This window comes from Manacus candei, unplaced genomic scaffold (assembly GCF_025592945.1).
Source record: "Manacus candei isolate 608988 ecotype Guabito, Panama unplaced genomic scaffold, ASM2559294v1 h1tg000094l, whole genome shotgun sequence".
In the NCBI taxonomy this organism is placed as follows: Eukaryota; Metazoa; Chordata; class Aves; order Passeriformes; family Pipridae; genus Manacus; species Manacus candei.
In genome coordinates this window covers 5,052,777-5,064,264 of record NW_026138142.1, presented here as the reverse complement: position 1 = coordinate 5,064,264, position 11,488 = coordinate 5,052,777, and the positions used below count along the sequence as shown (strand labels likewise).

Here is an 11,488-nt window from a genome sequence, read left to right as displayed (position 1 = left end):
TTGCATTGATCCATCAGATAAAACAGATGTTTGAGGTCTATAAGGTCGCAGTGGCTGTAGCCCACAAGGGATTGAGGTTGTTTTCTCATGCCCCACTTAGGTTTTTGAGCCCCTTCCCATCACTCCATCCTTTTCCTTACAATCTCCTTTTCTTACACATGAAATGGGAAGGAGCTGTTGGTATGTCCTTGCTTAGCCCATCCCACCTCTGCTCCCTTTGGGGATCTCATCAGATACAAGAAGGGGACCACAGGCATGACAATTTGAATACTCCAAGGAAATTCTTACGTCTCTGGAAAGGATATTTGCTGCTCTCTGATCTTTCAGGGGTTCACTACAAGCTGGTGCCATCCTGCCAATGATACTTTATAAGTGGAAGTAAATAAATGTCTCAGTGAGGAACTGATAACAAAATAACACAGTCCTAGTGCTGGTGCACAGCAGCTCATCCCCACACTCCCAAGGCACTTATTTTCCAGCTCATCTGGCCTGGTCTTTGCTTGTACAACTGCTCTCACACCAGTGCCAGTGCTGGCACCATGGACACACAGCTCCTTTGGTTTTGAATTTAAGGACAGGAATTTAATAAGACACGAAAACAAATCAGGGGGAGGAAGTGTATGGCATGTTTATATACAACCAGCCCCTTTTATCCCCTTACCTCTCAATTTTCCTCCCCAAATCACATAAATCCATCCTTTATGCTCCTTTGGTTCCTGCCCAAAACTATCCTACTTTAAGTCCTGTGCAATCCCAAAATCCTCTTCCCCTACACACCATAGGATGTCTGCCCTCCCTTGACAGAAATCCTCCTCCACATCTCCAGGGGTCTCATGCCAGGACCACGGGGCTGACGGCTCTGCTGGGACAACCCTGGACAAAATACTTGTTCCTTGGAAGCCCTGAATTTGGGTTCCCACCTGTCAGTATGCCCCTGTGCTCCTCTGGGTTTTCAACAGGCTGATGGCCACAGGGATGGGGCTGGGAATAGCCCCAGAGGGCACATTTTGTCTCTCTTTTATCACAGTAACCGGAGACACAGAGCAGCAACACGTGAGACAGAGGTAAAAACACAAGCCATGATAAATGTTAAGCAAACAAGATCAGATCAGGAGCTGATAACCACGGGATCACACAACTTGCTCAGAGGTAACACCGAAACAAACAACACAACAGGGGCTTCCCAAAATCAAAAGCGTGGCCGGTATCTGAACCGAACATCGTAAACGGGCTGCATGGTCCCGAATCCCCAGCGGCTGCTGTCTATCCCTGGGATCTCCTCTTCCTCATTGACCAGCTCCAGGTCATAGTGGCTCAGCATCAGAAACACAAAGAGTTTCATTTCAGCGCTGGCGAAGAACCGCCCGGGACAGATGGATACTCCTGCCCCCCAGGGCATGTTGACATATTTCAGCTTCTTCCCATTTTTGTAGAAATCCCTCTTGGTGCCATCTGGGTTCACGAAACGGTCGTACTTAAATTTGTGAGGCTCGTGGTGAATTTCTGGGTTCATCTGCACGGCGAGGTGAGGGAACAGAGCCACCCTGTCTCCCTTGCGGAGGGTGTACTCTGTCCCACTGCTTGTCTTGAGGCTGATGTCCTCCAGGACAGCTCTGACCAGCAGCGGGGCTGCCACCAGCCTAAGGGTCTCCTCCAGGGCACTGTCCAGAAGAGGAGCCTGGTTCAACATGTCCCTAGTGATGGTAACTGGTCGGCTCCCTGCCTTCACTTGCTGCCCATTCTCCCTCAATACTTTGTCTACCTCACCTCTCACAGCCTTCAGAGCTTCTGGATGCTTCAGCAGGTACAGGAGGAGCCAGAAGGCCGTTGGGCCTGTGTTGCCTTGGGATGCCCAGAGGAGCATAAACATGAAACGATCCCGCATGTACTCGGGGACACCATTTTCTGCCAGAAGTTGGTCCTGATCACTGATCCACCCACTGATATTGTCCTTCTGCCTGGCCTTCTTCACAGACAGCACGCTCCAAAAGAGCCTCTTCAGCCGTTCAGCTTCTCTTTTGTCCTTGTGAGGCAACAGAGAGAAGGCCAGGCGAGGGAAGAGGCGGTCGTACCTCCGAAACTCCTGGAACAGCTGGTTGGAGTGGACACGGTCTTGCTCCTCAGCTTTCTCCTTGTCTCCTGCCCCCTGGTGTGGCTCAGAGCCGTACAGAGCCAGGTACCCGGCTCTGAAGACGATGTTGTAGCAGTAGTGGAAGAGGTTCTCCTCCCGCCACACTCGCTTCTCCTCTCCTGGGCTCAGGTTGAAAAGCATCAGCTTCTGGAAGTTCTCCATGGTGGTTTGAGTCAGGACACTGAGCCCCTCTCCTGTCAGGTGCTTCATGCTCGATTCACGGGCTACGTTGTGGCTGGATTCATTGGGCTTGTAGCCAAAAACCTGCAGGACCAGCTGAGTTGCAGCAGCCCTAAAGTCCAGTTTAGACCGTGATTCCTTCACGATGCTGCCAAAGCAGAAGGGGTCCATCACGAAGGTGAAGTAATAGCCACCGATCAGCACCGTGAAAACATCCCCGTGTTTCCTCCACATCCTTTTGAGAAACTCTGAGCTGTCCTTCCTGAAATCCAGCAGGTAGCCCAGCCAGGGAATGGTGCCTTTGTCCAGGGGCGGCTCATCTGGTCTCCGTCTCCGAAACACCCCCAGGACATAGAGGCCACCAAGCAGCAACGACACCAAGGCACAGAGGAGAACCACCCACAGCCCCATGAGAGCTCTGTGCCTGTCTGGGAGCTGGGGCTAGGGACAGGTTGGGGCAGGAATGTGCTTTCTATTCCCATCCAGCAGCTGATATGCAGAGGCACAGCTGACAACCTCTGTCCCCATTGGCAGCGGGTGTTTGCCTGCCCCCGCAGAGCACTCCAGTCTGAACTTGGATTTCTGAGGTGGGAGGGATGTTGTAATCCTGTTGGAGCACCCATGCTGTGTAAGGGGGATAGGTTTTGGCCTGGGCTCTGCAGCAGTTTAAGCATATTTCCTTTTCTAGGGACATGGAGCCCAGTTTTTTTTGGGAAAAAAAAATGGTTCAGAGGATTCCACTCCATGATTTCTGCCTTTAAGGCCAGGCTATGGAGAAGCACTGCAGGCTGAAAAAAATGAAACAAAGGGATGTTGGAAATGCTACTGGAAATGAGCTCAGGGAGGGGGTTACAGCCGAGCCAATTTGGTCTCCACAGACAAGAGAAGGAAATGTCTCTAACATTTTGATGTTCTCCAAGGCACAGTGCCCTAGAAGTTTTTTCCCAGTGCTGCCACCTTGATCTGCACACACAGTCACCACAACCTCTGTCCCAGTCACTGGTGCCTGGACCTTGCAGCACCCTCACATTGGACAGAGAGTGACATTATCCCCTCGCTATTTCCCTCACCTTTGCCCTTCCCCTGAGAATCCCCTCGTAAGTTTTCCGCTGTCCCAAGAGTTCTCCTCTCTCTGGGATCGTAATCTTCATCTTCTTTCTTGCTTCCCAGCTGCTGTCCCTTTCCACGTTCCCTCCAGTGACCTGACCCGTGGAGTGAAGGTCACATCACAGCTTCAGCTAAATGCATATTCTGGCTTTGTTTCTTTAAGGAAAGCTCCCAGCCTCACCATTTTGGAAACACGCTGTAGCAATGTTGGGAAGAAAAATAACAGCAGTGAAAACAAATCCATCTTTCCAGATCAACTCAAAGCCCTTCTCAGTCCTGTAACCTTGTCTAGCAACAAAACTATGGTGATGAGTGTTTTCTTTTAAATAATTCTTTTTTTTTTTTCTGTACAGTTCTAGGCAAGTCTAATGCTTAATAGATTTTCAGGCTGGAAAGGGACCATTTAAGGTTCAGGAGCATCTGGGGTGAACAATATATTTAAATAAAAGTCAGCAAACTCATAATCTTGAGCTTTAAAGCTACACTGGGTAATAAGGATTGGCCAACAGCTCCCTGTGCTCTTCTGTTCAGTCCATGATCTCACTCTGTGGTGTTGCGAAGCCAATATTTATGTTACAGTATCCATGGATCCTTTTTATCTTGTTAAAGGGGCTCTGTGGGAGTCAAATTCCTCCATTACTGTTCTGCTGAGCCCACTTGTTTTCTCCTTCTCACTGGCTGTTACTGGTTTCAGCTTTGTTCTGATCAAACTGGTCTCAAATCAGTCTATGATTGAACTCATCTCTAACCAAGGATGTATCTCTTGAGGAGAGTTTCCTGCTCAGCAGGATGGCACAGCTCATCCTAACAGAGGAAACTGTCCCTGGGCAGACAACTCAGCTTAAAGGTGCCCAACTCCTCCTGTTATCTCTCCTGGTAGACAAAGGGATGATCCCAATTGAACCATCTGGCTCTTGCCATCTACCTGGCAGATGGTAAGAGCCAGGAAAAGTAAAGTCAACCCCTGGCTGGGTTTCTGGCCTAGTGGATGAGTGTGGCAAATCTATTCCTGGTTTTCTGGACTGATGGATGAGTGTGTAAAAGCTATTCCACAGCCCACACCATGAACTGGAAGGATAATGGGATTGCTCTCCTCCATCCAACCCTTTGGAATCTATAGAAGAGAACATCTGCATGTTTCACAGAATCACAGAATATGCTGAGTTGGAAGGGACCCACAAGGATCATCCAGTCCAACTCTCAGCCCTGCACAGGCCCATCCCCAGGAGTCACACCCTGTGCCCCAGAGGATCATCCAAACCCTCCTGGAGCTCTGTCAGCCTTGGTGCTGTGCCCACTGCCTGGTCAGTGCCCAACCACCCTCAGAGGCAAAGATCTTTTCCTGACATCCAACCTGATCCTGCCCTGACAGAGCTCCAGACCATTCCCTGGGGTCCAGTCCCTGGTCCCCACAGAGCAGAACTCAGGGCCTGTCCCTCCTCTGCCCCTTCCCAGGACGTTGGAACTGCAGTGAGGTCTCCCCTCAGTCTCCTCTTCTCCAGTTGAACACATTAAGTGCCCTCAGTGTCCTCACACAGCTTCAAATCAAGGCCCTTCCCCATCCTCGTGGCCTCCTTTGGACACTCTCCAATAGCTCAATATCTTCCTTATATTGCTGTGCCCCCAAACTGCCCCAATATTGCAGGTGAGGCCACCCCAGGGCAGAGCAGAGTGGGACAATCCCCTCCCTGATGCCCCCCAGGACAGGGATGGCCCTCCTGGCTGCCAGGGCACTGCTGACTCATGGCCAACTGGCACCCACATGGACCCCCAGGGCCCTTTCCCAGCACTGCTTTCCAGCCTCTCATTCCCAGTCTGTCCATACATCCAGGGTTGCCCCATTCCAGGGGTAGGATCCGGCACTTCCCCTTGTTGAACTTCCCATGGCTGATGATTGTCCAGCCCTCTGATTTTTTGAGGTCTCTCTGCAGGGCCTCCCTGCCTTCCAGGGAGTCAACAGCTCCTCCCAGTTTTGTATCAACAGAAACAAATCCCACAAGTACTTTCCCAATCCCAACATGGAAAATCCTCATCTCAAGGGTGGTTCTTGGATGAACTGTCTGATTATGAAGCATTGTGGGCTCACACCAACTCCATCCCATGGCCAGGACCAAATGCAGCACAGAGGGCACACACACAGTGTAAATAATGTAAATATTTATGATACAGTTGTGACACTCAACATTTCTATCTCAGCCACGTATCTGCTGCAAGATGGGCTTGTCTCTGAGGGCTGGATGTGAAAGAAACCACTTCTCCTGAAAATGGCCTGAGGGATCTTCCACAAGTAGGACCTGAATCGTTTCTTCACAAAAGCATAGAGCAAGGGGTTGAGACAGCAGTGGACAAAGGACAAGCTCTCCGTGACCTGCATGGCATAGTCCAGCTTCCTGCTGCTTTCACAGCTCCTGATCACACCGACATCCTGCAGGGAGTGGAGGATGAGGACAATGTTGTAGGGAGACCACAGGACAAAGAAGACACCCACCAGAGTGAAGACCAAGCAGAGAGCTCTCCTGGAGCCAGGCAGCTGTGACGTGCTGAGGACACAGGCGATGCGGGAGTAGCAGAACACCATGAAGAGGAAGGGCAAAAGGAAGCCCAGGATGTTTTGAGTGACCCGAAAGACAACTTTCCAAAATAAGTGGTCCTGGCCATAATCCTGGGTGCACATGGTGGTTTTATTGTGGATTTGCCTTGTGCTGGTGAAGAGGCCATCAGGAATGGAGAGAAGTATGGAAAGGATCCACACCACCAACAAGCCAAGGATGGACTTCCTCCATGACGTGGAGCTGTGAGCAGAGCAAGCATAAATTATCTGCAGATACATGTCCAGACTCATGCAGCTCACAAAAAAGATGCCACTGTAGAAGTTCAGAGTGTACATGGCATTTAAGACCAGGCACAAAACATCCCAGGTGACCCCCTGAGAAACATACAGAGCCCAGAAAGGAAGGGTCAGCAGCAGGAAGAAGTCTGAAACCACCAGGTTCAGCAGATACACCTCAGTCATCTTCTTCCTCTTCCTGATGTACATAATGAGGACGACGAACAGGAGGGCATTCCCGGCCATCCCGAGCAGGAAGACCACGGTGTAAAACGAAGGCAGGAACACTTTGCTGAAGGAGAGCACCTCCTCCTTGGTGCAGAGCCCATGCTGCCCGTAATCCTCCTCGTCCAGGTACTCGTAGGGGTACTCACTGGAGTTGGCACCATCCAGCCAGGGGGCTGTGATTGTTGTTGTCACCGCTGAGGTTGTGTTTGACAAGTGGCTGCCTAAGAGCAAAAGGCAAGGGAAGGGGATCAAAGTGTTTGAATCCACACAGGAAGCAAAGACCACATCATGGAGGGTTGTCCTTTAGTTCATAGAATCATAGGATGGTTTGGGTTAGAAGGGACCTTAAAGATCATCTCGTTCCCACCCCCTGCCATGGGGCTCCAAGCCCCATCCAACCTGGTCTTGGACACTTCCAGGGATGGGGCAGCCACAGCTTCTCTGGGAAACCTGTTCCAGTCCCTCACAGCAAAGAATTTCCTCCTAATATGCAATCTAAACCTACCCTCTTTTAGTTTGAATCCATTCCCCTTCGTCTTGTCACTCTGTGCTCCTGTAAAAAGTCTCTCTTGGTCTTTCTTGTAGGCTCTCTTCAAGTACTGGAAGTTCATAGACTTAAATTTTTGCAACTTTTTGGTAAGTATTTTGTGTCCTACACTCCTTGGCCTTTGTTTAATTGTAGGGACAACTGTCTACACAGAAATTAAAAAAAAATAAATTTTGCTTTCCTTACTTGGAAATATAAAACTTGAAAGTCAGTGATCACAGACTTCTCTGACATAACCCACTACTTCCTCCTGACAAGCTTTTGAGGAAGTTTCTGCTCTCAGTTAGGGGAAATCCATCACTATACCTCACTGTGAGCTGCTTATGTTCACCTGGGTCACTACTGAGGAAGGGGCATCTCAGTTCTTGGTGAAGCAGAACCTGCCACCAGCACCTTTGTGTCGGTGTGGCTGTTCTCAGAGAGGAAATTCTGAACATCTCCCTGCTCCTGGTGGGACACTGACCATCTCTGTGTCAGCCCTAGGACATCAAGACATGGATTCCTGTAATAAGTATTAGTAAGTGGAAAATACAGAATCAGAGATTCAGAGAAGCCCAGAATGGTTTGGGTTGGATGGGACCTTAAAGACCATCTCATTCCAACCCCCTGGGCAGGGACACCTTCCATTAGAAGAGGTTGCTCAAAGACTCATCCAAGGTAAGAACAGGTAGGCACCAGAATCAAGTCCTGAATCAAGGTTGGAGGTAGAGATTTAGCTGGAAGAATGTTGTTGCAATCGATTCTGCATGAGCCAAGGCATGACCTCCACTCGGCCACTCCCCAGGACTGGCCTCAGTGTTTAGACAGCTGCAGCCCAGATGTCAGGAAACGATTAGTGATTTGTAGCTTCCTACTTTTGGATTCTGATTTTCAGAAGGAAAAACCCACCACGCGAACAAGAACATTACGAGGGTTTCAAAAGAAGAGCCCATCTGCCACGGTGGGAATGGGATCTGCCTGAGCCATCCCCTGTCAGTACCATGAAGGGTAATGTGGAGTTTAAAAATCAAGGCTAATCTCCAAACTCTGAGAGTTTGGCACGGGGGAAAAGTGGTGTAAATACCCTTCCACCTCTAAACCACACATTTTTTCAGCCACGGCCAAAGCTGCCTGTCTTTTCCTTGGGGTTCATTTTCCAGCAATCCCAAACAGGCCTGGCTGTGCAGCTCCATGCCTGCAGTTTCTCCTCCAGGACCTGTTTGTCCCATTTCCCAAGAGACCTGGAGCCACTGAGTAATGAGAAAATGAAGCTGTTGGTCCCTGGTTGTCCTCCCAAGGAGGACATATCCCATGGTGGCTCTGCAACTCCTAGGGATGGTTCCCTCCCCACAAACATCCTGGAAAAGCGGAGCCCCTCCACCCCACATGGATTAAGGAAAGCTCCCAAAGCTCAGAGTGGGGTGCTGAGGATGCCTGTGGATGTGCAGCTGCAAGGGGTGAAGCTCTGGACGTACCTGCTGTGGTCCCATGCCTAAAATTGCTTAAATACCCATTCCAGGCAATTCCAGGCAGCTGAAAAGAAAATAAAAAGTGATCTGAGCTGTGTTGAAATGTTTTCTTGCTGTCTTGCAGCTCTTTGGCAAGTGCTGCAGGGCACTTCAGACAGAGCAGTGATGGAGAGAGAGCAGGGATCTGCCACGGCAGAGTGTTTGTCTGGGATTTGTTTGGGAATGAGCTTTTTAAAATTTCTTTCCTGTATCATATTTTGGAAGAAACAGCCATATATAGCTGTGACTCTACCACATTCCTCACTGAGAGGAAACCAAAGCTGCCCATCGTGCTGATCAAAGCAACACCCAACAAGAGTCCGAAATACCCAAAATACCCTTCCCCTCACACCCTCTGTGCCCACATCAGGACAAGCCACTCCCAAATTTTACATTTCTGGGTCTCTTCCAGCCTTTTCTCCCTCTGCCACATCTTCCTCCCTCCTTATCAGCCTGGCACTGACATCCACACACCCGTCCCGTAGCTCAGAGCGAAGAACTGGCGAACACAATGTGGACTTAGCTCAGAAACTAATCCCAATCCCAAACTGGCCACCTTTCAAAAAGAAAGGAGAACCTCCCCAGGTTTCCTGCACAGCTTTGTCTACAAGCAAGAAGCAGAAAATGCACTTACAGGAGTTTCTTCCCCTGTTTCCATCCTGCTGAATGCTCGAATCAGGCTTTTAGGAACCTCTTTCACTTGTGCAAGAGCAAGTGGGCAGGAAATATATCCTCCCTGGTTTTGTTTTTGACTTTCCTGGTGTTGGTCAAGGATGACAGCAGTGGATAAACGGTCTCCACCCTGCCTGAGCACGTGCTGAGACCTTGTTGTAGAAATCTGCATGTTTTCCAGGAAATCTGATTGACTCATGTGCTCTTTGGATGCAGCAGGATCCTCAACCTCTGCAAAAGTAGAAATGGCCTCTGTCAAAGGTGTTTGTTGGAGAAGGTTTTGACAGAAAAGTTTTTTGACTGAAAAGTTTTTGACAGAAGTTTCTGACACCTTGACAGAAGACATCTCAGTCAAAGTGGTTTATTGGAGAAGTTTCAGAATATCACTGTTGGTGAGTGGTCACCTTCCTGCTTGTTTCCTCATCTCACCACCAAGCAGGGCCATGGGAACACCCTGACCGTGCCAAGGCTTTCCCTGTGCCAATCCTGGGGTGTTTTATACTCCCCAAACCACCCTGGTAAAAGTAGGAGGGTGGAGCAGCAGTGGTGACCACAGCTTTGCATCCAACCTGCCCCTTGTTAAGTGGATTGACAGAGAGAAATACATTATTTTTACCCATTTTTATGTTTGCCACCATCAGCTTCTGCAGTTAAATATACCATATAATAATATATATATTTATATTACAAATACATATGTGCAAAATAGACATCAGCAGGGAGAAAGAACCACTCACAGAGCCCAGACACTGGACATACACAGAGAGATGCTGCAAGCGACAGAGGTTTCATTAGCCCGGCAATGAAAATGAAATAAGTTTTTGTTTTTAATTGAGTTTCTGCCCTGAAGCAGGGAGTCAAATGTGCCTCTGAGAGTCACTGGAGAAAGTGGCCTTCGCTGTAATTTATTACAAGATTTTAACTCAATTTGAGGGCTGATAATTGCATAGATTTTTTTTTTGTTTCCTTTGACTGCAGAGCCCTAATGGCTTTGGTAATTAAAGTAACAAGATTAGGGGTAATGGGAAGCATATTTAGAGAGATACAGATGGAACAAATGGTTGTCTGAGCCACTTTCTCTCACGCTGCCCAAAATGCCTCGTGTGGGTGCAGGGGTGACCCTGACTCTGCTTCCCCCCGCTTGGAGATAGAGAGGCACAAACACCACACTGCAAAACTGGGCTTATGGAGAAAAGGACTTTCCTTGCTGTTTTGCCCTGATGAGCTGCCCTCAGGTTTAGAGGAGGATTTTTGGCATCTCCAGGATCCCAGTGGATTTTTCCTTCTGCTCCAGAGAACGGTTTGCTTTGAGTCAGGAGCAGCTTCTGGATTAACTCTGGGCTTCCAAATCCACTGTCTGGCACACAGCAGGTGTAAGGCAAGCTCTGCTTGAAAGCTGAAATTTGGGAAAACATAATGAGACAATCAGGAGGGAAAGGCAGGGAAATGTCCAAGGTCAGGTTGGACAGGGCTTGGAGCACCCTGGGCTAGTGGAAGGTGTCCCTGCCCATGGCAGGGGGTGGAATGAGATGATCTAACTCAAAATATAACCTGGGATTCTCAGATTCTGTGAAAATTGAGCTCTGACTTTGCCCTTTGCTGAAGAGCTTCCACCTGATGTCACAGAATCCCAGAATGGTTTGGGTTGGAAGTGATCTTAAACCCCACCCAGTCCCACCCTGGGACTGGCAGGGACACCTTCCACCAGCCCAGGGTGCTCCAAGCCCCATCCAACCTGGCCTTGGACACTTCCAGGGATGGGGCAGCCCCAGCTCCTCTGGGCAACCTGTGCCAGGGCTTCCCCACCCTCACAGCCAAGAATTCCCTCCCCATATCCCATCTAACCCTGCTCTCTGGCAGTTTGAAGCCATTCCCCCTTGTCCTGTCCCCCCAGGCGCTTGTACTGACTCGGTGTCACAGTGAGGGTTTATAACACCGACAAAGTTTTTGGTGTGCCAAGCCGACAAGTTGCAAAGACGCCACTGGCTGTTTTCCCCCCCTGTTCAGGACGGGCTAACCCCCGTTCCGGAGTGACCCGACCGGCCCGTCCCTCCCCGTCCCTCCCCGGCCGTACCCGCCCTCACCCCCGCACCCCCTCGGGGCCGTGAGGGGCCGCCCCGGGCCCCTCAGCGCCCCCTGCCGGCGGCCCCGCCTCCCCGCGACCGCGCCGCACTGCGGAGCGCCCCGCGTGACGTCACGGACGGCCCCGCCCCCCGACTCGTATGAGGCAGAGGTAGCGGCGGCCGCGACACTGATTGGCCGGTGGCGGGCGCGCGGCCGCGCGGAGCGCTGGGAGTTGTGGTCCTGGA

General features: G+C 50.3%; 2 protein-coding genes across 5 annotated transcripts; both read right to left on the bottom strand.

The window, feature by feature from the left end:
- Positions 1 to 796: 796 nt before the first annotated feature.
- On the bottom strand, positions 797 to 3,091 carry LOC127461078 (5-beta-cholestane-3-alpha,7-alpha-diol 12-alpha-hydroxylase). The gene has a single exon (XM_051768368.1). The coding sequence runs from the start codon at positions 2,720 to 2,722 to the stop codon at positions 1,190 to 1,192; it is 1,533 nt and encodes a 510-aa protein (XP_051624328.1). The 5' UTR covers positions 2,723 to 3,091; the 3' UTR covers positions 797 to 1,189.
- A 279-nt stretch (positions 3,092 to 3,370) lies between these two features.
- ACKR2 (atypical chemokine receptor 2) lies at positions 3,371 to 11,330 on the bottom strand. 4 transcript variants are annotated; one of them, XM_051768386.1, is made up of 5 exons: positions 11,272 to 11,330; positions 9,142 to 10,575; positions 8,475 to 8,532; positions 5,181 to 6,694; positions 3,371 to 3,614 (listed from the first exon to the last, which is right to left on the bottom strand). In XM_051768386.1, the coding sequence occupies exons 2-4, from the start codon at positions 9,523 to 9,525 to the stop codon at positions 5,577 to 5,579; spliced, it is 1,560 nt and encodes a 519-aa protein (XP_051624346.1). In that variant the 5' UTR covers positions 9,526 to 10,575; positions 11,272 to 11,330; the 3' UTR covers positions 3,371 to 3,614; positions 5,181 to 5,576. The 4 variants fall into 4 exon arrangements, with proteins under 4 accessions (XP_051624346.1, XP_051624345.1, XP_051624348.1 ...); XM_051768385.1 differs by lacking the exon at positions 11,272 to 11,330 and adding an exon at positions 10,731 to 11,230; XM_051768388.1 differs by lacking the exon at positions 11,272 to 11,330 and adding an exon at positions 11,025 to 11,230 and having other exon boundaries at positions 9,142 to 9,410.
- Positions 11,331 to 11,488: the final 158 nt, after the last annotated feature.

Excerpts from the sequence above, each read along its gene's own strand:
- LOC127461078 (XM_051768368.1), bottom strand. The coding sequence starts at position 2,722 with ATGGGGCTGTGGGTGGTTCTCCTCTGTGCCTTGGTGTCGTTGCTGCTT.
- ACKR2 (XM_051768386.1), bottom strand. The coding sequence starts at position 9,525 with ATGTCTTCTGTCAAGGTGTCAGAAACTTCTGTCAAAAACTTTTCAGTC. Across the intron at positions 8,533-9,141 it reads AAACAGGGGAAGAAACTCCT|CTGCCTGGAATTGCCTGGAA; the intron begins GTAAGTGCATTT and ends TTTTCTTTTCAG. Across the intron at positions 6,695-8,474 it reads TAGGCATGGGACCACAGCAG|GCAGCCACTTGTCAAACACA; the intron begins GTACGTCCAGAG and ends TTTTGCTCTTAG.